General features: G+C 45.7%; 1 protein-coding gene across 1 annotated transcript in view; it reads left to right on the forward strand.

The window, feature by feature from the left end:
- RAD18 (RAD18 E3 ubiquitin protein ligase) overlaps nt 1-2,943 on the forward strand; it is a gene marked incomplete at its 5' end in the record, with an annotated part of 118,236 nt that extends 115,293 nt beyond the window's left edge. The window contains one exon of the mRNA XM_082847449.1: nt 2,055-2,943. Within this exon, the coding sequence (XP_082703575.1) occupies nt 2,055-2,157 (103 nt within the window). The 3' untranslated portion in view covers nt 2,158-2,943. The remainder of the gene's footprint in view (nt 1-2,054) is intronic.
- Between the last annotated feature and the right edge of the window lie 24,974 nt (nt 2,944-27,917).

The following is a 27,917-nucleotide window of genomic DNA, read 5'->3' on the forward strand; positions in this document are numbered from 1 at the left end:
GACTGATTGTGACAAGGGCTTCTGTGTTATATTGGTTCCAGGCGATTAGGGAAAGTTCTGTCTAATCATTAGCTGACCACTAAGCTCATGTAGCAGACACGTCAGTGGTCTCACACAGCAAAGAATGTATATCTACAGGAGCTCAGAAAGTCACTTAACAAACAGCAGCAGACACCAACATGAACAGACGCTGAGGAAGGAGGAAAATCTAATTCCCATAGTTGCCACAGTATATTGGTAAAAATGTCCAGTTTTCAACAAAATATTAGACATAAAGAAACAAGAAACTGTGGTCTATACACACCGGGGCGGGGGAGAAGCAACCAATGAAATCAGCTGTTTTGACTCTGATCAAAGGACTAAAGGGATATATGAGAACAGTGTCTCACCAAATAGAGGATACCAATAAAGAAATAGAAATTATTTATTTATTTATTTATTTTGCGGTACGCGGGCCTCTCACTGCTGCGGCCTCTCCCGCTGCGGAGCACAGGCTCCGGACGCGCAGGCTCAGCGGCCATGGCTCACAGGCCCAGCCGCTCCGCGGCATGTGGGATCCTCCCGGACCGGGGCACGAACCCGTGTCCCCTGCATCGGCAGGCGGACTCTCAGCCACTGCGCCACCAGGGACGCCCAGAAATTATTTTTTAAAAATAGAAATTCTGGAGTTGAAAAACAAAATAGCTGAAATGAAAATTTCACTAAGAGGCTCAACAACAGATTTGAGCAGGTGTAAGGAAGACTCAATATTGAGATTACAGTTATCCCTCAGAATCCATGAGGGTTGGTTCCAGGACCCTGCCCCCCACTGCTGCAGTTACCAAAATCCATAGATACTCAAGTCCCATATATAAAATGGTGTAATATTTGCATTTAACCTATGCACATCTTCCCATATACTTTATTTATTTTAATTTTTATTTATTTATTTTTGGCTGCATTGGGTCTTTGTTGCTGCGCACAGGCTTTCTCTGGTTGCAGTGAGCGGGAGCTACTCTTCGTTGCGGTGCTTCTCATTGCAGTGGCTTCTCTTCTTGTGGGGCACGGGCTCTAGGCGTGCAGGCTTCAGTAGTTGTGGCACACAGGCTCAGTATTTGAGGCTCGTGGGCTCTAGAGTGCAGGGTCAGTAGTTGTGGCACATGGGCTTAGTTGCTCCGTGGCATGTGGGATCTTCCCAGACCAGGGCTCGAACCTGTGTGCCCTGCATTGGCAGGCAGATTCTTAACCACTGCGCCACCAGGGAAGCCCCTCCCATATACTTTAAATCATCTCTTATTATTCTCTACATCATTTTCTAGTTTATAAGTGCCTTCCCATGCGTTTTCATTTAATCCTCCAAATAGCGTTCTACTCCACTGACAAACCTAGGAAATCAGGCAGAGCCTGACCCCTGCCACTCCCCATCCCCTGCTTTACCCCGGTGCCCCATGTGGGCCCTCTTCAGTGTCCTGCCCTCTGTCAGTGTCTCAAGGAGCGCTGCCGAGGCTCCGGTGTCGGGGGCCCGCAGCACCAGGCTGTGCTGCAAAATCCAGAAAACGTCAACTTTCGTCTTCCCACCTGCTGTGTGGCAGCCACCCCTTTCCCCAGTGCTCTGCCCAAAGTGAAAGGATGCGTGTGGCTCATCTCTCTTGGGAGGGGATTTTGTTTCCTTGGTTCCCTTACAACCTCAGCTGTCTGACAGGATCATGATAAGTTATGATTTTGTTCGTCTCTCTGGCTTCACCTTGTTGTTAGGATGGAAGCACATTTTCTGCAGCTTTCTGCCTCTGGAGCAGAAGCGTAAAGCTGCTCGATTCTGACTCAGAAGAAAGGAGTTCAGTTCCTAACTCTGTCACTTATGATCTGTGATCTTTGCTAAGTCACCTGTTTTCTCAGTTGTGCAGTGGAAATAATAAAAGTCATAATAATTATCATAGCAGACTTGTTAGCGGAGTAGAAGGCTATTTGGAGGCTCACATAAAAACACACGGGAAGGGGCTTGTAAACTAGAAACTGCTGTGGAATAATAGTGATCATCATTTTCTAAGCTGCCATTTTGTTTCTTCCATTTTCAGATATGATCTTCAAGACACAGAAATAAGTCCCAGACAGAATCGTCGCATGAGGTCCGCTGAAAGTGCTGAGCTCGAGCCAAGAAATAAGCGGAACAGGAATTAGTGTGGGTTTGTTGACTTTCCCAGTGCAGTCATCAGAAGATGGTACTTTTGTTGCCATGGTGACTTCATATTCATAATTGCCCAAGTGAAGATGTTACATTCTAAATATTATGTTTAACTGATTTTTATTCTTTTCTGCCTTTCTAGGAAAAAAAAAAAAACCTTAGAAAGCATCCTCACTTGGTCAGTTACCTCCTGCCCCTAAAACATCTCTCTCTAAAAATACTGGCATCCACACATTCACCAGCTTTGCAGAGGACAGAGACTTTTTGGCAAAAGGGTTTTGTTTGATTTTGTTTCTAAATTTCAGAATGTCCTTAAGCCATTCTCCTCTTCCATGGAGAAGCCAACTTCAGAAAAGGATCCTTTAACCCCTCTACCACAAGGAGTGGTTGAGGCATTCAGAGCCACTGTGTTTCTGGAAAGGTAGAATGTCCTAACTCAAGTCCTCCGTGAGCGTGAGCACGCGAGGCCTGGAGGCCGATGTGCGTGTTACAGCTGTTTCAGGATGGTTGTTGCCCGAGTTTCATGTGGTTGTTAGTTAGACCTGTGTCTTACACTTTACTTGGAGTACGATGTTAGTACTGTAACCTAAAGGCACAAAACAGTAACTTTGAAACATTAGGCATATTCTTCAGAAATGGCGCTTACAAATGATTCTTTCGTCTTTTTTTCACTTGGGTAAATCAAATCTTTAACACTTTGAATCCCAGCTATTAAATGGAAAGAATGCAATAAATGAATTTTGTCACTGAGTAGACTCTATATCAATTTAAAATAAAGTCCTTGAAACAATCTCCTGTGAATGGTTGAGTACAAGCTACAAATCATTGGAAAGGGTTGATCAGAAATTGTTCCCTCAAACAGAAATATAGATCAATGAAACAGGATAGAAAGCCCAGAGATAAACCCACGCACATATGGACACCTTATCTTTGATAAAGGAGGCAGGAATGTACAGTGGAGAAAGGACAGCCTTTTCAATAAGTGGTGCTGGGAAAACTGGACAGGTACATGTAAAAGTATGAGATTAGATCACTCCCTAACACCATACACAAAAATAAGCTCAAAATGGATTAAAGACCTAAATGTAAGGCCAGAAACTATCAAACTCTTAGAGGAAAACATAGGCAGAACACTCTATGACATAAATCACAGCAAGATCCTTTTTGACCCACCTCCTAGAGAAATGGAAATAAAAACAAAAATAAACAAATGGGACCTAATGAAACTTCAAAGCTTTTGCACAGCAAAGGAAACCATAAACAAGACCAAAAGACAGCTCTCAGAATGGGAGAAAATATTTGCAAATGAAACAACTGACAAAGGATTGATCTCCAAAATATACAAGCAGCTCATGCAGCTCAATATCAAAAAAACAACCCAGTCCAAAAATGGGCAGAAGACGTAAATAGACATTTCTCCAAAGAAGATATACAGACTGCCAACAAACACATGAAAGAATGCTCAACATCATTAATCATTAGAGAAATGCAAATCAAAACTACAATGAGATATCATCTCACACCAGTCAGAATGGCCATCATCAAAAAATCTAGAAACAATAAATGCTGGAGAGGGTGTGGAGAAAAGGGAACACTCTTGCACTGCTGGTGGGAATGTGAATTGGTACAGCCGCTATGGAGAACAGTATGGAGGTTCCTTAAAAAACTACAAATAACACTACCATATGACCCAGCAATCCCCACTACTGGGCATATACCCTGAGAAAACCATAATTCTAAGAGTCATGTACCAAAATGTTCATTGCAGCTCTATTTACAATAGCCAGGAGATGGAAACAACCTAAGTGTCCATCATTGGATGAATGGATGAAGAAGATGTGGCACATATATACAATGGAATATTACTCAGCCATAAAAAGAAACGAAATTGAGCTATTTGTAATGAGGTGGATGGACCTAGAGTCTGTCATACAGCGTGAAGTAAGTCAGAAAGAGAAAGACAAATACTGTATGCTAACACATATATATGGAATTTAAGAAAAAAAAATGTCATGAAGAACCTAGGGGTAAGAAAGGAATAAAGACACAGACCTACTAGAGAATGGACTTAAGGATATGGGGAGGGGGAAGGGTAAGCTGTGACAAAGTGAGAGAGAGGCATGGACATATGTACACTACCAAATGTAAAATAGCTAGCTAGTGGGAAGCAGCCGCATAGCACAGGGAGATCAGCTCAGTGCTTTGTGACCACCTAGAGGGGTGGGATAGGGAGGGTGGGAGGGAGGGAGACGCAAGAGGGAAGAGATATGGGGATATTTGTATATGTATAACTGATTCACTTTGTTATAAAGCAGAAACTAGTACACCATTGTAAAGCAATTATACTCCAATAAAGATGTAAAAAATAAAAATAAAGCAGAAACTAACACACCATTGTAAAGCAATTATACTCCAGTAAAGATGTAAAAAAAAAAAACTTGTTCTCTCTGTGCAAAATGTCCCCCAGTTCCCAGTTCCTTCCAGTGTTCCTAATGCCTGTGTTTGGCATTTCAGAGCCAGTCCCCTGCCACCGGTGCCAGCAACTCTGGGGCTGCCTGTGTCCTGGTGACAGCAGGGCTACTTCACCAGAGTCCAGGAAGACCCTGGTGTTGGTTTGGGGGTGGAGGGCCTGATCCTGCCCTGGGCCAAGTGTCCCAGCACCTCAGGGTAGCCATCCCTGCTCCCTCTGAGCTCCTGGAAGGAGGAGGTGGCTGGAACCCTGCTGTGTAAAACAGCACCTAGAATTCGGAAGGAGTACCCGGGCAGGTGCTCTCCCAGTGGCTCCCAGATGGCCTGGCATTTCTCGATTTCTTCTTTGCTTACCGAAGAGGCAAGGCTTTTGCCTGGGAAGGATTCTGGGCAGCCATGCAGGTAAGTGGGGCAGCCTGCTCCAGCTTCAGGAAGTTGTTAGAATGCCACCCCTCTCGTGTGCCACCTTTGCAACTCTTGCAGGCGCCATGGGCTCCCCTCTCTGGTCCCAGCATGTTGGAGGCAACACCCCACCCCTGCCTCCATCCCGTGATGCCCCACTCCCACCCTCTCCCAGTCAGCCATGGGTCAGGCTGGGGCAGACATGCTCCACTGTATTTGGGGGGGTGGAAGCAGGCGTCCTTCCCTGTAATCTTGGCTTGGCAGCCAGCATGGCTCACCCTCCAGCCCACTGACCTGTGGGAAAGAAGAGGTGTGCAGTTGCCTTGCCCAGCCTCTGGGAATCCTGCTTTGTGGTTGAACTGAAGTGGCTCCTGCTCTGTGAGGGCCTGCCAGCAAGTTCCTTGGAGGCACTGTGCTGAGGATGATCTGAAGCTGCCACCTACCTTCCTGAGGGCTCAGGTGGTGAGTTACTAACTAATATCTGGGCTTCTGAGACTTGTAATGGAGGGAACAGGAGGGATGGAGAGGTTGAAAGGGGAGGAAACATCAACTGGGTCTCATCCATGGCTTCGTGTAGGTTCATGTAGGACTCAGAACAAATTCCTGGGAATCCTACCCCTTGGAGACCACACCAACTTTGCTTGCTTGTTTCTTTAAGAGCTTCATTGAGCTATAGTTCACTCAACATACAATTCACCCATTTAAAACTTAACAATTATATTTAGAGACCATCACCATAATCAATTTTTGAACACTTTTGTTGCCTATGGTCCCCTTATTCGTCACCCCCAACTCTCCCATCCTTCCGAGCCCTAGGCAACAACTAAGCTACTTTCTGTTTCTATATTATTCTGTATGTTTCATATCAATGAAATCATACAATACATGGTCTTTGGGGTCTGACTTCTTTCACTTAGCCTAAAGTATTCAAGGTCATACATGTAGCATTTATCAGTCCTTCATTTCTTTTTATTGCTGAATAGTATTTCATTGTATGGGATATACCACATTTTGTTTATCCATTCATCAGCTGATGGATATTTGGGTTGTTTCAGTTTATTTTCACTATTGTTAATGGTGTGCCTGTAAGCAGTTGCGTACAAGTTTTTGTGTGAACATGTTTTTATTTGTCTTGGGTATATACCTATGAATGGCATTTCTGAATCATATGGTAACTCTGTGCTTAATATTTTATATTTAACTGCCAAACTCTTTTCCAAAGTGGCTACACAATTTGCCCACTAGCACTCTATTAGTCTTCCAATTTCTCCATGTCCTTGCCAACACTTGTGATTATCTGTCTTTCTTATTATGGCCATGCTAGTGGGTGTGAAGTGGTATCTCATTATGTTTTTGATTTGCATTTTCTCAATAGCTAATGATGTTGAGCATCTTTTCATGTGCTATTTGGCCATTTCTATGTCTTCTCTGGAAAAATGTCTATTCAGATTTTTTGCCCATTTTAAAATTGGGTTTTTAAAAAATTATTGCATTGTAAAAGTTAATTGTATAGTTTTTAAAATTTCAGCTTCTGATTGTATATTGATAGGTTAGAGAGATAGAAATGATTTTTGCATATTAATCGTGTATCGAGCAATCTTGCTAAACTCATACGTTTGGTAGCTTTTTTGTAGATTCCATTCGATTTTCTCTAATAGAGAATCATGTAAACATGTAATCATGTAAAGACTTTTGTATTTCTTCCTTTCCAATATGGATGTCTTTTATTCTGGATATAAATTCTCTACCAGATAAATGCTTTGAATCACGTTGGGAATATTTGCTTCTACTCCTAGTTTGCTGAGAATTTTTTAAAAATCAGAAATGGTTATTGAATATTGTCAAATGCTTTTTCTGTATTTGTTGAGATGATCATACAGTTTTTCTTTTTTAGTTTATTAATATTGTGAATTACACAGTTTGGTTTTTTTATTTTTTTAAATTTATTTATTTATTTATTACTTACTTTGACTGCGTTGGGTCTTCATTGCTGCGTGTGGGCTTTCTCTAGTTGCGGCAAGCTGGGGCTACTCTTCATTGCAGTGCGCGGGCTTCTCATTGTGGTGGCTTCTCTTGTTGCAGAGCACGGTCTCTATGCGCATGGGCTTCAGTAGTTGTGGCATGGGGGCTCAGTAGTTGTGGCTTGCAGGCTCTAGAGCGCAGTCTCAGTAGTTGTGGCACATGGGCTTAGTTGCTCCGCGGCATGTGGTATCTTCCTGGCCAGGGATCGAACCCGTGTCCCCTGCATTGGCAGACGGATTCTTAACCACTGTGCCACGGGGAAGTCCCACAGATTGATTTAAATGTTAAAACAAAAGTGGGAGAGACCCTACTTGGTTATGATGTGTTACCTTTTTACATATTGTTGGATTTAATTTACCAAAATTTTGTTTAGAATTTTTTGCATCTATATTTAGGAGGGATATTGGTCTGTAGTTTTCATTACTTTTTATGTCTTTATCTGGTTTTGGTATTAGGATAATGCTGGCCTCATGGAATGAGCTGGGAAGTATTTTCTCCTTCAGTTTTCTGGAAAAGTTTGTGTAGAACTGGTTTTATTTATTCCTAAGGTGTTTAGCAGAATTCACCAGTGAAGGGATATGAGCCTGGAATTTTCTTTGTGGGTAGGTTTTTAATAATATATTTCATTTCTTAATGTATGCAGGCCTATTCAGGTTATCTGTTTCTTCTTCAGTAAACTTTAGTAGTTTGTGTCTTTCAAGGAATCCATCCATTTCATTTAAATTGACAGATTTACAAACAGAAGTTGCTTATAATTTTCCCTTTTGTGTACAAATTTTTGTGAGAACCTCTTTGACCTTTCTCATTTCTGTTATTGGTAGTTGGTGTTTTCTTTCTTTCTTTTTTTTTTTTCCCCATCAGACTGTTTAGAAGTTTATTAATTTTATTGGTCTCAGGCAAACAGCTCTCGGTTTCATTGAATTTCTCTAATGTTTCACTCTTTTCTATTTGATTGATTGCCACTCTATCTTTTATTTCCTTTCTGTTGCCTACTTTGGATTTAATTGTTCTTTTTATATTTTCTTAAGGTAGAGGCTTAGGTCATTGATTTGAGTCCTTTCTTCTTTTCTAAGATATGCATTTAATGCTACAAAATTTCCCCAAAGTACAGCTTTAACTGCATTCCACAAATTTTTATGTTCTGTTTTAATTTTCATTCAGTTCAAAATACTTTCTAATTTCCCTTTTGATTTCTTATTTGATACATGAGTTACATATAAATATGTTACTTTCCAAATATTTGATAATTTTTCGTAGAGCTTTATTTTATTGATTTCTAATTTAATTCTTTAACTTTTATGACTTGAACCCTTTTACATGTATTGAGACTTTTTTTAATGCCCTAGAAGATGGTCTATCTTGGTAAATGTTCAATATGCACTTGAAAAGAATATGTGTTCAGGACTTTCCTGGTGGTGCAGTGGTTAAGACTCTGCCTGCCAATGCAGGAGACGTGGGTTCAATCCTTGGTCCGGGAAGATCCCACATGCTGCGGAGCAACTTAAGCCCGTGCACCACAACTACTGAGCCTGCGCTCTAGAGCCCGCGAGCCACAACTACTAGGGCCTGTGTGCCACAACTACTGCAGCCCACACACCTAGAGCCCATGCTCCACCACAAGAGAAGCCACCGCAATGAGAAGCCTGTGCACCGCAACAAAGAGTAGCCCCTGCTCGCCACAACCAGAGAAAGCCTGTGCGCAGCAGCGAAGACCCAACACAGCCAAAAATAAATTTAAAAAGAAAAGTAATGCTTTAAAAAGAAGAATGTGTGTTCTACTGTTGTTGGGTGGAGTGTTTGATATATGTCAATTATATCAAGTTGTTTGACAGTGTTGCTCAAGGCTACTCTGTCCTTGCTGATTTTCTGTCTGCTTGTTCTGTCAGTTTTTGAGAGAGTTACTGGAATTTCTGAATGTAATTGTGGATTTGTCAGTTTCTCCTTATAGTTCTTCATTTTTGCTTCATGTATTTTTTTTTTCGCGGTACACGGGCCTCTCACTGTTGTGGCCTCTCCCATTGCGGAGCACAGGCTCCGGACATGCAGGCTCAGCAGCCATGGCTCACAGGCCCAGCCGCTCCGCGGCATGTGGGATCCTCCTGGACCGGGGCACGAACCCGTGTCCCCTGCATCGGCAGGCGGACTCTGAAACACTGCACCACCAGGGAAGCCCTGCTTCATGTATTTTGAACCTCTGTTAATAGGGGCATAACCATTTAGGATTGTTATGTCCTCTTGATGAATTCACCTCTTTTTCTTCATAAGGTAGACCTTCTTTATCTGTAGTAATATTCTTTGCTCTTAAATCTACCTTGTCTGGTATTAGAATACCCCATCCAGCTTTTTTTTTTGGCTAGTGCATTTTTCCATCCTTTACGTTTTTTAAATTCTATTTTAATTTTATTTTTTATTTATTTTTACTGTTTTAATTAAAGTATAGTTGATTTATAACATGATATTGATTTCAGGTATACAACATAATGATTCAATATTTTTATAGATTATACTACATTTAAAGTTATTATAAAATATTTGCTATATTCCCTATGCTGTACGATATATCCTTGTAGCTTTTTTGTTTTGTGTTTTAATTTTTTTTGTTTAATTTAGTTTTTGGCTGTGTTGGGTCTTCGTTGCTGCACACGGGCTTTTCTCTAGTTGGGGTGAGCGGGGGCTACTCTTCGTTGCAGTGCATGGGCTTCTCATTGCGGTGGCTTCTCTTGTTGCAGAGCACGGGCTCTAGGCACGTGGGCTTCAGTAGTTGTGGCTCGTGGGCTCAGTAGTTGTGGCTCGCGGGCTCTAGAGCACAGGCTCAGTAGTTGTGGTGCACGGGCTTAGTTGCTCTGCAGCATGTGGGACCTTCCTGGACCAGGGCTCAAACCCGTGTCCCCTGCATTGGCAGGTGGATTCTTAAGCACTGCACTACCAGGGAAGTCCCTATTTTATATATAGTAGTTTATACCTCTTAATCTCCTGCCCCTGTCTTGCCCCTCCTCCCTTCCCTCTCCTCACTGGTAAACACCAGTTTGTTCTCTGTATCTTTGAGTCTGTTTGGTTTTTTGTTTGTTTGTTTGTTTTGTTTCATTTCTGGCCACACCATGCAGCTTGTGGGATTTTAGTTTCCCAACCAGGGATCAAACCCAGGCCCTCTGGAGTGAGAGCACAGAGCTCTAACTAACCACTGGACCACCAGGGAATTCCCGAGTCTGTTTCTGTTTGTGCCTTTATATTTAAAGTACATTTCTTGTAGACAGCATATATAGTTGGTGTTGTTTTCTTATCCAATCTGACAGTTGCAATTTCTGCCTTTTAATTGGTGTGTTTAAAACCTTTATATTTAATGTGATTGTTGGTGCGGTCATGTATAAGTCTGTCATTGTGCTGTTGTTTTCTGTTTTGTCCCATCTGTTCTTTATTCCTTTTTTTCCTCTTTTTCTTCTTTATTTGGATTATTTTTTATTCTGTTTTATCTCTTTTGGTGATTTATTAGCTATAGCTCCTTATTTTGTTATTTTAGTGGTTGAATTAGGGCTTATGGTAGTCATTTTTATCACAGCCTACTTTCAAGTATTATACTACTTCAGGTGTAATATAAGAATCTTCTGATGCTTCCATTTATCCACCCCCCACCTTTATATTATTGCTGTTATACAATTTACTTTTACATATGTTATAAACACCGTACTACATTGTTATTGTTGTTTAGACTGTAAATTATCTTTTAAAGGGATTTATATAATCAAAAAATCATGTCTGTTAATCTATGTAGTTACCATTTTTCATGCTCATTATTCCTTTGTATATATCCACATTTCTATCCAGCATCATTTTCCTTCCACTTGAAGGACTTTCTTTAACATTTCTTCTGCTGGTGATAATTTTGTTCAGCTTTTGTATGTCTTCATTTCACCTTCCATTTTGAAAGAAATGTTAGTTAAGTATAGAATTGTGAGCTGACATTTTTTTTTTCTTGTCACTTGATTTGTTTCCTGTGAGAAAGTTTCTGTCATCCTTGTCATTGTTCTTTCTGTTTGTAACATGTCTTTCTTCTCTGGCTGTTTTTAAGATTTTCTCTTTTTTATTAGATTTGAACAATTTAATAATAATAATATGCATTGGTGATGTTTTCTTCATGTTTCTTAGGGTTTATTGAGGTCTTTGGATCTGTGGGTTTATCCTTTTCATCAAATGTGGAAAATTTTGACGATTATTTTCTTCTGTCCTCCCCTCTCATTCCTCTCCTTTGAGGATTCGTTCCAGTTACATTTATATTAGGCCATTAAGTTGTCCCATAGTTCACTGATGCTCTTTTCATTTTTTAAAATTCTGTTTTTCTGTGTTTCATTTTGTATACCTTCTGTTGCTACACTTCAAGTGATTTCATCTTTTCTGAAATGTCTGATCTGCCTTTAATCACCTCCACTGTACTCTTCATCTCAAACACTGTAGTTTTCATCTCTAGAAGTCTGATTTGGATCTTTTTACATCTTCAATGTCTCTACTTAGTTAATTATCTGGACACATGGAATTCTGATAGAATAACTGTTTTAATGTCCTGTCTGCTAATTCTAATATATGTGTTAGACCTGGGTCACTTTTAATCAATTGCTTGACTCCCACATCATGGGTTGTGTTTTCCTGATTCTTTGCCTGCTTGGTAATTTTTTATCGGATGCCAGACATTGTGAATCATACCTTGTTGGATGCTGAATGTTTCTCTTGCAAATAATTTGGATCATTGTTCTGGGACACAGTTGAGTTATGTGGAAACAATTTGATTCTTTTGGTTCTTGCTTTTAAGATATTTTTGGTGGGCTCAGAAAAGGCTCAGTCTAGGGCTAATTTTTTCCTCCTTTTGAGGCAAGACCTTCCTGACGACTCAACTGAATGCCCTGTGAATTGTGGCTTTTCCAGTCTGGCTGGTGACAATAGGCTGTGGCCAGCTGTATGTGAATGCTAGGCACGGATGCCGCGAATCCTTCCCAATAGTTCTTTGCCAGCCTCCAGTAGTTTCCTCACACATGCTAATTAATATTCCCCTAAAGACTTAGGGCAGACCCTCTGCGGGTCTCCAGGGTTTGCTCTCTGCAGAAATCTCCTCTCTGTGTTTTTGTCTAGCTGGTCTCCCTGGATTCCCAGCTCCATCTACTCAACTCCGGGACCTCATCAAGCTCCACCGGGGTCTCCCTTCCCTGCACCCCCTGGAAACTCTCCCAAGGCACTTACCTGGGGTAGCTGAAGGGCTCACGCACCTGGTGGTTTCCCATCTCTCAGGGATCACCGTCCTTTATCACCCAATGACAACCTTCTTGAAAATTGCTATTTTACAAACTTTTTTTTGCATGTGCCCTATGTTTTCAAAATGTTTTAAAAAATTTTTTGTTCAAGTGACAGAGTAAATCTGATCCCTGTTACTCCTCTTTGGCTGGAAGTGAAAGTTGCCCATATTGCCTTGTAAGTAACAATTGCATTGTTACTTAAATTGTAAAATAATAAAAATAATCTCAAGATCATCCATAGGGAAATAGTTAAATAAATGTGGTACGTGCATTACATGCATTAAAATGTTGTGTTTTAAAGCTGTTAAACGTTTTGGAAGATATTTATAGATGTAACTTGCTAATGTAACAAGTAAAGAGATTGCAAATCCATATCTATAGTAAATTCCAATGCTTCAACATATGTCAGTATGTATTCTTCATGTATTATGTGTATGCATAGAGAAAATAAAATACCCCAACATATGATTTCTGAATTTGGGTATTTTGGCTGAATATCAATTTTCTTCTTGTTTTCTACATTTTCTAAATTGTCTCTAGAATGCATTCTTTGAGAATCCTATATGTGTGTATGTGTCTGGATGTACGTATATTATGTGTTTGTGTGTGTGTACACGCACACAGGCACACACATGTTGTGGGGTGGGTAAGGAAGAAATACAGAGGCTTGATTACAGGAGGCAGAGGAGACTTGGGCCATAAGCCAGGCTCTGCCGCAACTCGCCTGTGTGATTCAGGGCAAATCATTTTCCTTCTCTGGCCTTAGTCTTCTCAGCAGCAAAATGATCTTCAGACCCCCCTCCTGCTAGAACATTCCGGGAGCCAGTGACTGATTGAAAGTGCACATGGCCTTGCTTGTTCTGTCCTTTTCATTTCTCCTCCCATGGCCTCCTGAAGAGCTGGATAAAGCCTCTCTGTGAGTCCAGATGGGTGCACTGTTCTGTGCTGGTCTGTTTTTCTAGGTCGAGGAGGCCTGGAGTAGGGAATTGCAGGGAGCTGATAATTTTGAAGGAACATCGCCCTCGTCTGCTTCCTGCCAGTCTGAAGTGAGCTGCGAGCAGTGGGTTGTGCAGCGGCCAAGGCATCACCCACGGTAGGAGCTGGAACGGGTGCGGATTCCTGCCCCCTCCCCCGCCCCCTGCCACCCCTGGCCAGCTGGTGGCATCTCCTTGCTCACTTCCGGGCAGCTGTTCTCAGCTTCCCTGGGGAACCTCCCTGTCCCTGCCAGATGTGAAAGCACAGCTTGTTGCTGTTGCTCAGCTCTTCCAGCTTCTGTCTCTAAGTAGCCAGGGTGTTAGCCCTGAAAAGTAGAGGATGGCAGCAGGGATTGGCAAGGGAAGTCCCATCAGAGGGGCAATGGCTGCCAGAGCCAGGGGATGGGAATTTGGGCGCGCCATCTTAGGGTTCTGTCCACCACAAACCGTCTCTACCTCTCGGCACTGTGAGTTAAATAAAACATGGAAGTGCCCAGCACAGCACCTGCCATGTTGTTCGGCTTTCATATATATCCGTTAGATCCCTTTCTCTGACTTGTTCATGATTACTTGAGGGCACAGGATCGACCTTGATGTTTTTCTTTATCTCCAGCACCTGGACATGTGTCCGTCTGCAAGAGGGAAAGAGGACTACATCAGAGAGCAGGTTTGGGGGAGGGGTTGGGGCTTTGGGAGGAGCCACGGAGCAGCGTGGGGCCAGGCTCAGATATGAAGGGGCAGAGGGTGTCTGTGAGCATCGAGGACAGGCTGTGCCTCCGTAACCTCTCTCAGGTCGCAGGCCACTCCCAGCCTGTGGCTGCCGCTGCCAGCAAGGGGGCTGTTGCTGCTCGCCCCGCATGAGCATCTGTAGAGGATGGTGGAAGAGCTGCTCCAGGGCAAGGGGAGGAGGGGAGGCCCTGGGTGCCTACCCAGTACCTGGGGACCTCCCTGGTGTCCTCTCATCGCGCTCTTTCCCCAGTGGGACAGACCTGCAAATGCAATTTAGAAATCCCGGTTGATGTGCCTCCTGGAATTCAGGGCTCCAGGTGTGAATACTCCAGCAAGAGGGAGCCAGGCACTAGGGCAGAGGCAGGAGAAAACGGGTGGGGCTGGTGTGAGGAAATGGGGGGCCTGGATGAGCAGGTGCAAGGGGGTTCTGTACTCATGCCTTTGCACGTCATGCCCTTCCCCTCGAAGCCCCGTTGCAGCCCCAGCTGCCCCATGAGGCTTTCCCCCATTACCTTACATGAGAGCAGTCAGCTCCTCCTTTCTCCTTGTTCATGGGCAGTAGGTTTCAGTAAAGAAGTGGACCAGGAGTCAGGATACCTGGGTCCCACTTTGTCAACTAACGTGCTTTATGAACATGGACGTGTTAGTTACCTCCTCTGGGAATCAGGTTTTCCTACCCTTTAAACGAGGAGGCTGGAGCACACACTCTGAGGTTCCTGTCAGCTTTCCATTCAGAGATGCTTCAATTCCAAAGCCCTCTTTTATTCTATTTTTGTATTTTGCTCTTGACCCTTCTCCTATTGGCCTTGAGTTTAGGGCTCTGTGTGGCCACCAGTGCTTCCACATGGGCTAAAACACAGCTGGAGTCCATACCATAATCGTTTGCTGAATGAACACCGCGCCTAGGCCCACTGGTTCCATTTTTAGGAGTGTGCCCCAAATTCCTAAGCAGACCGTGGGCTTCCTGAATTTAGGTATTGGGGTGTCCCCCTTTCAGAACCCAGACTTGGCTGAGAAAGGACCCAGAGGCGTACTTGGGGGATGGGGGGAGTTCCCATACGCTAACATCAAGACAAGAATAACGATGTAAATTAACTATACTTCACTTTAAAAAAAAAGATTAAAAAGTTTAAAAATGAAAAAAAAGAGAATAGACTGACTCAGGCCATAGTTCCTCGCCGTACGGTAGCTACACCTGCCCCACCAGCCATACACCCAAGCCCACGCTTCCCAACTGAATTCAGCCAATCAGCAACACCTTCACTTCAGAGGCTCGTAGCAGCCAATCAGCAACAGCTTCACTCCGGCGCGCACGCTGCTCACGTCAGGGTTCGGAATCAGCGGAGGTCAGGCTTCTGAAGCAGTGTTTTCTCAGCCAAGAAGGAACCGCTCCCTAAACGCGCGTACTTCGGAGAGTCTGCACCCCCTGAACTCTGCGCTCCTCTAGACCGGCTCTGGTTTGTCCAGTGTGTGCCTCCCCAGTGGCTCTCCCTTGCCTAGCAAGTAGTTGGGCCTCTGGTAGGAGGTGACGAGGGGTGGCCTCTTCCAGGGACGGGTTACGGTCCGACTTGGGACGCGCGGCGTGCGCGCTGGCAGCTACCAGCTCGGCCCCCTCACTGTAGTAACTCCGTGCCTAGGAGAGTCCCTGGCCCATAGGTGCTCGATGAAGAGCCTTGGAATTGTTTAATGTGGTGGTGGCGGGGCGCCTCCGGCTCGTGCTGGGGCTGAGGCAGGGGATAAGGCCCCAGAGTGGGAAGCAGCCAGTGGGAAGGGAGAAGTGCTTTCTCCCTGAGAGAGCAGCTTGCGCTGGAGGTCAGGGAGCTGGGCCAGGACCTGAGAAGGCTCTGAGCGTTCGGGCAGCGGTGATTGGCGCCTCCGTTCTTACCCCCTGGAATGTGCCCGTTCTCCTTGCCCATCTCTGCCCATCACACAAAGCCTTTAAGGGCTTGTCCTGTCTGCACAGAAGAGGGCTCGGTGAGGGTACGGAAGACAAGCCAGTCAAACCTGTTGGCCGGAAGGGACCTCGACGTTGGCTGATAGAATCAGAGGCCCCAAGATATTCTGGTACCTGAAACGCTGGGCTGATGCCGCAGTATCACCCTGGAAGAGATCAGCAGACACTCGCTTCACCTTTCTGGGCTTCCTGTCCGCCCCTGTAAAGTGAGGAGACTGGTCTAAGAAAACACAGATGCCCGCACCCTGTGCCCTGATTTAATTGGTCTCTGATTGGGCCTGTGAGATGGTAGGGTTTTTTGTGGGGTTTTTTTTTTTTCTTTCAGTTTTTACTTTTTATTTAGCAACTCAGATTGAGACCAAGTAACCCAATAGGTTTAGGTTTTGAGGGATTGTAATAAAGAGAAGACGTGGGACACCAGTAACGGTTAAGGTCTTGAGAAAAGGACAGAATGTGCCCGAGACAGCAGGGGACAGAAAGGGTGGCCCTTGAGGCACCAGGTGTCCGCGACTCAGTGTTCCAAGTGTGTGCGACCCTGACTGGGGGCAGAGGTGGGACCAGGAAGCACCAAGGCCTCTCCTTAGCCCAGTGGGCATCGACCAGAACTTTCTACAGAAGAACTTGTGCTTTTAGGCCTCGGCTGTTTGCTTGAGACACCACCGAGAACTCAGCTGTCACCCGGGGTCGTTTACAGGCCCCTAGGACTGAACATTTATCGCTGCCGGGATAGGTAACTCCATCCTGAGACAGGTGGGTGCTCTCGCGTCCACTCCTGGAGGCCTGGAGAGTCTGACGAGAGGGAAAGAGAGACGGGCTTCCGCTTTCCTGAGCTACGGGAAGAGCGCGAGGTGGCGGGACGAGGGCGGTGCTCAGTTCTTCAGCCGGGACGCTTCGCACAGGTACGCAGCCAGCGTCTTGGTGCCTTTAGCGTAGTTGCGCCTGTTGAGCTCTTCATTCTGGGAGTGGGCTCCGTCATCTGCTGACCCCACAGGCAACAGGATGTCATTCTTCCCAGTGATTCCCAGTGGAGTTAGAACCATGGAGCTAAGTCGGTATCTGAGAGCAGTTTCAGCTGTGACATTCTGTGACCTCTGTACTCACCTTGGTGTGGTTGGTACAGGAAGGGGGCACAGCATGTGGGAAAACAGCTTAGGGTTTAATGCTTTTCGTGGTAATAGGAGTCGTGGCTCCGACTTACGGAGCTCATGTTCCATGCTGGGTTCTTTGAATGCGTTCTCTTTTAATGAGATTGTCCCAACAACCCTATGAGGTCAGTATCATGATGGACATTTTAGAGATGAGGGAACTGAAGCTCAGAGAGGTGATTTGACCTGCTCGAGGTCGCACAGCAGACCGATCAGTGGCTGACCTGGGTTTTGAATGTACCTCTGAACTGACTTCAAAGCTGATGCTCTTTCCAAACTGGGAAGTTTGGAATAGTTGTTGGACAATTAATGCATCCGTGGGTTCCTTTAACATCTAACTGGGGAAGGGAAAGTCCCCGTCTTTTCTGCTTTGGCTACACACCATCACTAGAGTATCGGGCTCTGCTCTCTTATTTTTGGATAACACCGGCCAGCTAGAGTTCTTTGGGATGAGTGAGGCCCCCCAGGCAGCTGAGAGGATTGCCCCTGTCCTGTGGAGAACCATGCAGGAGTTTGGGGCCTTAGCTTCAGAATCAGGGATGGGAGATAGGAGCTCTGTCTTCTGTTGCATCACGGGCTGTTGTGTGCAAGAAGGGAGAGGAATTCTGAAGCAGAGGGTCTGGCAGTCCTGAGCACTGGCAGGGCAACACTCATCACATAGGAATGACCAGTAACCAACCTGGTTTGAACTTAGTTTATAAGATGAAGTCTTTGCTAAGGAATTAGCACATCTCCTGCATGCTCTGTGTGTTTCTGAGGCAGTTGTTTTGGGGTGACCCTGTCCCTCTCTGGGCTGGAGGCTGGGGGAGAAGCTTCAGGGGACCCTCAGTGTGGCCCAGCTGCCTCCATCTGCTGCTCTGTAACATCTCAAGGATGCAGACCCCGTCCACCTGTGCTGGAACCCAGCAGGCAGGTGCAGGGCGCAACCTCCCGCCTCGCTTCCCAGTAGCTTTGTTTCTAACTAGGAGTGTAGGCGTAGGCCTTGAGGAGCAGGATGTGGACGCACTAGGTGGGCACTTGGATCTCAGCTCCTTGGTGCAAAGCTCTGGTGGATTCAGGTGGACAAACGCAGAGTCTGAGCTGGAGAGCTGGGCACTGTGGGCACCAAGACGTGAACTGGACATAGTGTCTGTCCCCGGGAAGCTCAAAGTCTAGTTTGGGGAAGACAGAAGCCGCTTAGCTGACTAATATAGGAGGTGGATGGTGGTGAGTATGAGGACGATGATGTGGGACCCAGGAGAGGAAGGAGTTCTGATTGAGGCAGGAGTTCCCAGCCAGCTCCACAGAAGCCGTGACGCTCTCCAGGTAAGACCTGTCGACGAGGAGAATTTCTGATGCGTGGCTAGACTGGAAAACAGGCCCATGGAAAGGAGACGGTGGGAGAGGTCAGGGAGGTGTGTTTGTGCTGTAGGGGACGGGGGCAGTGTCAAGAGCATGGGTACCTGGGTGTAGCTGTGCCTTGGTTCATACCCAGGATGTCCCCCTCCCCCTTTCCAGTGGAATTCCGCCTCCATCTGGTGCGTCCACCCTTTACGTGGCCCTGTCCTTCACGACGGCGGCTCCCCTCGCCGGTCATTGGTTTGGACTCGAGCACTTGGTGCAGTTGTGGTCACGGAGGTGTGAGAGGCGTGTGGCAGGGGCTTCTGGGAGAGGCTTCCTCACTGTCAGAAGGAGACACACAGGAATGGAAGGTCATCTTTTCTTCTTCTGGATGTTACTGTGTTTGCGTGTCACGCTGCACTGGGGACCACTGTCTTGCTACCAGGAAGGGAGTGAGTCTGACAGCAAAGCCCAGGCTGAAGGTAGTGGGACCGGAAGATGGAGAGAATCCTCCTCATCCTTGAAGGTGTTGTTGGGCAGCTGCGTTTGCTCACCCAGCTCTGGACTCCTTGTATTAAATAATGTTTGTCTTCAGTGTTGGCATTTTGAGATGGGGCTGTCTGTTACATGCAGCTGACAGCATCCTTCCAGAAACAAAGGACACTCTGAGGGGTGCCACACGTCCAGGGCTTTCCCGAGTGTGGTTGTCCCTCCTGAGAACGGATTATTGTTTCCAGTGTGAGCTAACCATCTTCTGCCACTCCAGCCTTTCCTGAGCCTGGGTCCACGCGGGGGCAACTAATTGGGGACCCCTCCATTTTAGACAAATCCCTTTATATTCTAAGACCAGCTGAACTTAATATATATGTAAAAATCTGCTGCACATCATCCTGGGGTCTCGCCACAGAGAGTTTCCCAAGTGAGAATCAACACCTATAGGCAAAGTGCCTGCCCTCGACCCTTGAGATTCTGGGTTGGTTTTTGAAACCCCTGTTTGTCTCTCCTGCTGGGTAGCACGCAGGCCCCAGACCTGGTTGCTCCGGAGGATCAGCACCTGTCTGTTCCAGTTCCCTCTGGTGTTTTCAAGAGCGAATTCTGGGTGGACTGAGTAGTCTATATTTAATGTCCGGCTGCCCACCCAGAACATATGTACCCTTCACACGTAGTATAAGTTCATTAAGCTTTTTTTTTTTTTTAAAAAAAAACCAACATGCTCTGGTGTAGGAACAAAACATAAACTTAATTTTGTTTAGAGAGATGCCCATATGCTCAGAATCTCGCCTTGAGAAATCATTCCCTCCAATGCAGCATGTGGCTCTCAGGGTTTCTCTGAGCCTGACCGAGGCTAGAATATCCACACGCTCTGCTTGATTCCTATATCTCCATCAGAGCTACGTTCAACTGATAGGCTGTTTTTTGTTTTATTAATTATTCACGTTATTATAATTATTAACATTTTCTAACATTACAAGATGTTTGGGAAATTGAAAAATGAAGTCAGTCTCAATCCCTCCATCTAACATGCCTGTGAATTAATTTCATTGTGGCATGTGATTTCCAGTATTATCCACATACAGACACATTTGTGTGCTGCACACCTCATACACGTACGTTTTTGTCTCCTGGTTTTTTCATCTTATTAAATTATGAGACATGACCATGCTGCCCCATCGTTTTTAATAATTATTTTAATGGTTGCATGATAGGAACAGCAAGCAGTGGAATAATTTAACTTCATAACAGACACTGGTGGTGGTTTACAGAACCGTTTTCCTTTCCTCCTCCTCTTCCTCTTCTTTAGCTTCTTTGTGTATCCCCCGCTCCCCCACCTCCCCACTTCCTGGAAGGAGGATTCAGGAATCAGTGAGTCCATCCCCACCTTCAGGGACAAATCCTGATTCGTCAAAGTCAACCGTAGTGTTCCCATATCACTTACCAGAGATTGGTTTAGGTCCCTGCATGTGTTGCTATTCTTTGAAGGGACATGAGGGGATGTCTCTGCGGAGCTTCTAGGAAAAGCTTTCATGCTCCTAAAATGAAGCAACAGGAAGAGATGTCCCCTCCTTCCACTGGATGTCATTTTATCTGTAGGTGATGCCTGCAAATGTAGCAGGAAACATATCCCATATCCCAGTTCAATCAATCTTTGTCTCCCATTGGTAAACGTTGAAGCCTATTTTAGGGTGTAGCCCTGAAGCCTATTCTGTTACTAGGGCCTGTATATTGTTAGAGCCTATAGTTACCTATGATCAGGAACCTATTGTTAGGCATTTGGAGTGTTCAGACCTGGAGTGTTTCCTGGGCAGCCGATTTCTCACCTCACCTAATGTCTTCCCCAAACTCTGGGGCACTTCTGAGAGTCTTATGGTGGATGTTCTGCTCGTCACTGGTGTGGAAGGTTGGGGACTAAACCAGGTCAGCCAAGTTCTCTCCTTTTCTGTTGTCCCAAGTGAGTCAAGGCAGAGACAGCCGACAGAGCCAGTTTGATCTGATCACTGGGGACAGTCTGACAAGTGTGACTCAGAGCTGGAGATAGGGCAGGAGGCAGCAGGATGCCCGGCTCTTAAAGATGTCCTAGACATAGAGGGAACCTACCTCAACATAATAAAAGCCATATATAAGAAACCCACAGCAAACATCAGTCTCAGTGGTGAAAAACTGAAAGCATTTCCTCTAAGATCAGGAATAAGACAAGGATGTCCACTCTCGCCACTATTACTCAACATAGTTTTGGAAGTACTAGCCACGGCAGTCAGAGAAGAAAAAGAAATAAAAGGAATACAGATTGGAAAAGAAGATGTAAAACGGTCACTGTTTGCAGATGACCTGATACTATACATAGATAATCCTAAAGATACCACCAGAAAACTGCTAGAGCTCATAAATGAATTTGGTAAAGTTGCAGGATACAAAATTAATGCACAGAAATCTCTTGCATTCCTCTACACTAACAACGAAAACTCAGAAAGAGAAATTAAGGAAACAATCCCATTCACCACTGCAACAAAAAGAATAAAATACGTAGGAATAAACCTACCTAAGGAGGTAAAAGACCTGCACTCAGAAAACTATGAGACACTGATGAAAGAAATCAAAGATGACATAAACAGATGGAGAGATATACTATGTTCTTGGATTGGAAGAATCAATATTATGAAAACGACTCTACTACCCAAAGCAATCTACAGATTCAATGCAATCCCTATCAAATTACCAATGGCATTTTTTACAGAACTAGAACAAAAAATCTTAAAATTTGTATGGAGACACAGAAGACCCCGAATAGCCAAAGCAGTCTTGAGGGATAAAAACAGAGCTGGAGGAGTCAGACTCCCTGACTTCAGACTATACTACAAAGCTACAGTGATCAAGATAATATGGTACTGGCACCAAAACAGAAATATAGGTCAATGGAACACGATAGAAATCCCAGAGGTAAACCCACACACCTGAGGTCAACTAATCTATGACAAAGGAGGCAAGGATATACAATGAAGAAAAGACAGTCTCTTCAATAAGTGGCACTGGGGGGCTTCCCTGGTGGCGCAGTGGTTGAGAGTCCGCCTGCCGATGCAGGGGACACGGGTTCATGCCCCGGTCCGGGAAGATCCCACATGCTGCGGAGCGGCTGGGCCCGTGAGCCAGGGTAGCTGGGCCTGCGCGTCTGGAGCCTGTGCTCCGCAGCGCAAGAAGCCACAGTGATGAGAGGCCCGCGTACCGCAAAAATAAATAAATAAATACGTGGCACTGGGAAAATTGGACAGCTGCATTTAAAAGAATGAAATTAGAACCCTCTCTAACACCATACACGAAAATAAACTCAAAATGGATTAAGGATGTAAATGTAAGACTGGACACTTAAAACTCTTAGAGGAAAACATAGGAAGAGCACTCTTTGACATAAATCACAGCAAGATGTTTTTTGACCTGCCTCCTAGAATAATGTAAATAAAAACAAAAATAAACAAATGGGACCTAATGAAACTTAAAAGCTTTTGCACAGCAAAGGAAACCATAAACAAGATGAAAAGACAACCCTCAGAATGGGAGAAAATATTTGCAAACGAATCAATGGACAAAGGCTTAATCTCCAAAATATATAAACAGCCTGTGCGGCTGAATATTAAAAAAAAACAACAACCCACTCAAAAAATGGGAAGACTTAAATAGACATTACTGCAAAGAAGACATACAGATGGCCAAGAGGCACATGAAAACCTGCTCAACATCACTAATCATTAGAGAAATGCAAATCAAAACTACAATGAGGTATCACCTCACACCGGTTAGAATGGGCATCATCAGAAAATCTACAAACAACAAATGTTGGAGAGGGTGTGGAGGAAAGGGAACCGTCTTGCACTGTTGGTAGGAATGTCAATTGATACAACCACTATGGAGAACAGTATGGAGGTTCCTTAAAAAACTAAAAATAGAATTACCATACGATGCAGCAATCCCACTACTGGACATATACCCAGAGAAAACCATAATTCAGAAAGACACATGCACCCCAGTGTTCATTGCAGCACTATTTACAATAGCCAGGTCATGGAAGCAACCTAAATGCCCATCAACAAACGAATGAATAAAGAAGATGTGGTACATATATACAATGGAATATTACTCAGCCATAAAAAGGATCGAAATTGGGTCATTTGTAGAGATGTGGATGGACCTAGGGACTGTCATACAGAGTGAAGTAAGTCAGAAAGAACAGCTGTCATATATTAAGGCATATATGTGGAATCTAGAAAAATGGTACAGATGAACAGGTTTGCAAGGCAGAAATAGAGACACAGATGTAGAGACCAGATGTATGGACACCAAGGGGGGAATGCAGGGCGGGGGAGTGGTGGTGGTGGGATGAATTGGGAGATTGGGATTGACATATATACACTAATATATATAAAGTAGATAACTAATAAATACCTGCTGTATAAAAAAGTAAATAAAAGATTAAAAAAAAAAAAGATGCCCTAGAAAGCGCTTCAGCCTTCAGGGCCAAGAGCCCATGGGAGATAGTCCTCTTGGGTCTTCTCAAATGAAGACTCCTCGCTGGAGACCGAGGCCTGCAGACTTGGACTCCTGTCTTCCTCTAGTGGACTGAACCTTCGGACGTGCTCCATTTAGAGTTGTTGGATTATTAATTGACATATATGAAATAGACTGAAACAGTGGCGATTTCTGGGCCACATACTGTGAGTTAGGCTGTAGAAGTAAAGACCTAAGTAAGTTTATGTCTACTTAACAAGCATACCATGTAATGGAGAAAATTGGGAAGTATTGCTTATTATCACTACTACCCAGGATCCATACATTTGAAGTTCAAGTAAGAGTTTTCTTAGCACATGATATATGGTCCCTCCATTGCCGCCATGGCGGGGAAACAAGTGTTACAGGCTGGTAGACCTCTGTGGGCCTGGACCTCAACTGCAAGGCCGTGTGGGCATGTCGTCCTTGACATTTTTCATGACCAGTCTTCGGGCAGTTTGAGCTGAGAAGTGATGCCATCTCATTTCTCATTCCCACAGCCTCATATCTGGATTGACAGGAGCAGGAAAGGATGAGGATGTAGGAATCTGGAGCATCTGGAGAGAGGTCTTGGGCCCTTCTCCTTGGACTGCAGGCAAAGGTAACACCAAACAGAAGCTTCCCCCTGGATGGTGCCTTGGCATCAGCTCCTCCCTTTCCCTCCAGCTGGAAGACACACACTCGGTCTTGATAAAGAAAGTGTAAAGATTTACTTGTTTAGCTAAACAAGATAGCTAGGGTTGTTTCAAACATTAAAAACAGAAACAAAACAAAAAAAACCCAACATCCTTTCTTTTAATGGAAACTTACCTGGAGCTGCATATGTGAAACAGGTTATCAGGGAATGCTCTTGGTGGATATTTTGAGAGTGGGGGGTCCTGCCCATCCAACCCCACTGTTTCCATGGAGACCCTTCAAGTCCTTGGTGGAAGCCATAGTGCTCTGCAGAAAAGTTTGAAGCCATAGATTAGACCCACTCCGGCTAGATGCACTCCAATGTCCCTGGGGTGAATTGAGCTCTCTTGAGATTCCCAGCCCTAAGGAATCTTCCTGGCCAGCCACCTGGTTGATACCTGGAGTTCCATCTCTTGGGGCCTTTGGGGGTTTGGTCTTTCCAGAATGTCCCATAGAAATGCACGTGTTCTCGGGAAGGGTACAAGCAGCCCAGGACCCATTCCCAGTCACATTCACTCATTCATTCATTTATTCAGCTAATGTCTGTTGAGCACGTACTAAGTGTTGCGTCCTGTTCTGCATACCAGGGGTACGGTTCTGAGCAAACAGACAAAAAGCCCTGCCCTCTTGCAGCCTGTATTGCACTGGGGGCTGGAGGGGCAGGTAGCTGGCAGCCAGGCTAGACGTTTAGGGGACAGTGCCGGGGGCAGACTGCCCAGAACAGAAGATAATCTTGCTGTCCTTGCCTCTGAGCTGCCGGCCCTGCTCAGCCGGAGCTGAATGACGTGCTGAGTCAAACCAGCTTGGCGCAGCTTCTCTGCTGCCCGTGGAGGCAGTTGGTTTGCGCGCACCCTCATGAGGTCTTGGGGTCTGGTGGTGACGCCTTGGGGTGGAGAAGAGGGTGCGCTGGGTGGTGGCAAGGAGAGGCCACTGAGCGCTTAACTTGGATCTAACTCAGGGCTTCTCAAACTTTGCTGCACGTTTGGACACCTCGGGAGCTGTGAAAACGTGGCTCCCGGGCCGCACTCCCGGGCTATCTAACCAGATTTTTAAAAAATAATAACAGCTGCTGCTTCTTTTAAAAAATTCATTTTTTTTTTTGTCTGTGTTGGGTCTTCGTTGCTGCGTGCAGGCTTTCTCTAGTTGCGGCGAGCGGGGGCTCCTCTTCGTTGTGGTGCGCGGGCTTCTCATCGCGGTGACTTCTCTTGTTGCGGAGCATGGGCTCTAGGTGCGTGGGCTTCGGTAGTGGTGGCTCGTGGGGTCAGTAGTTGTGGCTCGCGGGCTCTAGAGCGCAGGTTCAGTAGTTGTAGCGCATGGGCTTAGTTGCTCCATGGCATGTGGGATCTTCCCAGACCAGGGCTCGAACCTGTGTGCCCTGCGCTGGCAGGCGGATTCTTAACCACTGTGCCACCAGGGAAGTCCCTCTAACCAGATTCTGAGGCGTGGGTCTCCAGCCTCAGGAGTGTAAAAACTCCTTGGGTAGGTATAATGTCCAGCCATGTGAGAGAACCACTGAACTCACTTATATAATAGTCTCTGTAAGATTGTTCTTGCTGAAAGGTATCCTGGGCTTTAAATGCATCTAGACAGTGTTCTCTACCTTTGGACAGCATCAGACTCACCTGGGGAACTTGGTTAAACACACACAGTCTCTCCTATACCCATGTGTTGGGGGCCTGTATGCTCTTATCAGCTCCTCAGGGGATTCTGAGACGCACCAGCGTTGAACTGCTGGGTCAGAGGATGCGCGGGAGGAGAGGCAGGCTGAGTGAGCAGAGCAGCTCACGAGTCCGTGCCTCCTTGGGCCCCCAGCCAGGAAGAAAACAAGTATTCGTGTGTAGGGTTGGTGACTTTGCAGCTCTGACGCCTGCAGCACTGCACTGGAACTTAGCACTCTGTAGCTAGTATTGGCCCAGTTTGACAGATGGGCAACTGAGGCACAAAGATAGGATGCAGCTTGCCCAAGGCCACGTGAGATTCAAACCGCAGACAGGCCTGACTTCAGATCCTGGGGCTGGGACCGAGTCATGATTTTCTTCTGTGACCCACAGTCTGTTTCAGGGAGCACCAGAGAGGCCCATGTGTCTCAGCTCTCATCATCTCTTAGAAGTGGCTGTAAAAGTCCAGGCTGGAGACTCCTTTGCTCACAAGAAACCACTCCCGGTTCACGCTCTCCTGTTCACTCTGCTCTTGCTCTCCTGCGGGGAGGCTTGCAGGCCCCTCGTTTCTCCTAGAACCCTGGAATTAGCCCTGATTGTACATCTAAGGAGCAGAATTTTTAGGGCCACGATGCAGTTTGGTAAAATTAGACCTATCTTCAAACTGCACGCATTTACCCTTTCCGATATCTTCGCAACTGCAAAAATCATACGTTGACTCTACGGATCGAATATTTGCCTTTAGTTCAAAATTTTACATGATCCAAGTGCTTTCGGCAAGCATCTGTGAAAATCTAGACTAAAAAATGGCGTGAAAGAGTGGGAGGTTGTTTTTTTGTTTTGGTTTTTTGCGGTACGCGGGCCTCTCACTGTTGCGGCCTCTCCCGTTGCGGAGCACAGGCTCCGGGCGCGCAGGCTCAGCGGCCATGGCTCACGGGCCCAGCCACTCCGCGACATGTGGGATCTTCCCGGACCGGGTCACAAACCCGTGTCCCCTGCATCGGCAGGCGGACTCTCAACCACTGCGGCACCAGAGAAGCCCAAGGGAGGTTGTTCTTTTTAAGGAATGCATTTTCTTCTGAGCCTGTCAGCAAAGTAAAAGTGTGTTTATTAGATTTTGAACACACGTATTTTCAGAGCCACACTTACTGTGTGCACAAGTACAGCCCTGTTTGGTGCCTGACCGTATAAGTGTCTAAGGAAGAGACTTCATTCCTACTTCTTGACAAACATGAAATAGCTTTCAAGAAAACGCACGCAGAGGCAATTAAGATTATGAACGGCTTTGGCAGCAACCATCCTGCGTTATTAATTTTGTAATACAGTCATGCTCCTCTTCATTCATATGTGATGGAAAGCCTTGTGGCCCAGAGGGAAGAACAGGACAGCATTTATGGAATTGTTTTTAAGATTTCTGAATGCTGGCAGTGCTTTGCCCGCATTCAGGCTTGCATTCCTCTTTCCCTCAGCGACCTTGCTGGGCATGGGAAGCTTGCCTTGGAGATATAACTGCTCCTTCGGAAGCCTGCAGAGACCTGTACGCAGCCAGCACGGCGTTGCCTAAAGGGAGCAGCACGAGCAGCGAGCCTCGTTTGGAATCGGCTGTGTTTCCTCAGGGAGCTGGGGGGACGCGATGCGCCCATGGGGAAAGGCCCCTCCAGTTGTCTCTGGGGATGAGGATGTGCTGTGGCTGCAGCGTCCAGCATTTGTTCCAAGCTTTACAGTTTGCAAACCGTTTCTAAACCCAGGATCTCCTGATGATCCTTGAAGGAGGCAGGACACGGCTCTGGTTAGGTCCTGTTTACCAATGGGGAAGAGAACCTTGCAGGGGTTAAATGATATATTTAGTCTCTTCTGGCCTCCTGTCCACAGTCACCCATTCTCTCCCTCCCTCCCTCCCGCCCACAAACGCCTCCTTGTCCCCTGGGCCCCCAGGCCCCTGCCCTGCATTGTGTTATCAAAGGCCCTGGTGCTGTGCCTGCCGCCCGCTGGTAGCCGCGCTGCACCAAGCCTAGCAGGGAGCTGCCGCGAGTTCGGGCCTCAGCCAGTTTTGTTTTGAGGGGAGCAAAGCCGCGCAGATGTCTCTCCAACCCCG

The sequence above is a fragment of the Leucopleurus acutus genome, assembly GCF_964270905.1.
Source record: "Leucopleurus acutus genome assembly, chromosome: 10".
Lineage (NCBI taxonomy): Eukaryota > Metazoa > Chordata > Mammalia > Artiodactyla > Delphinidae > Leucopleurus > Leucopleurus acutus.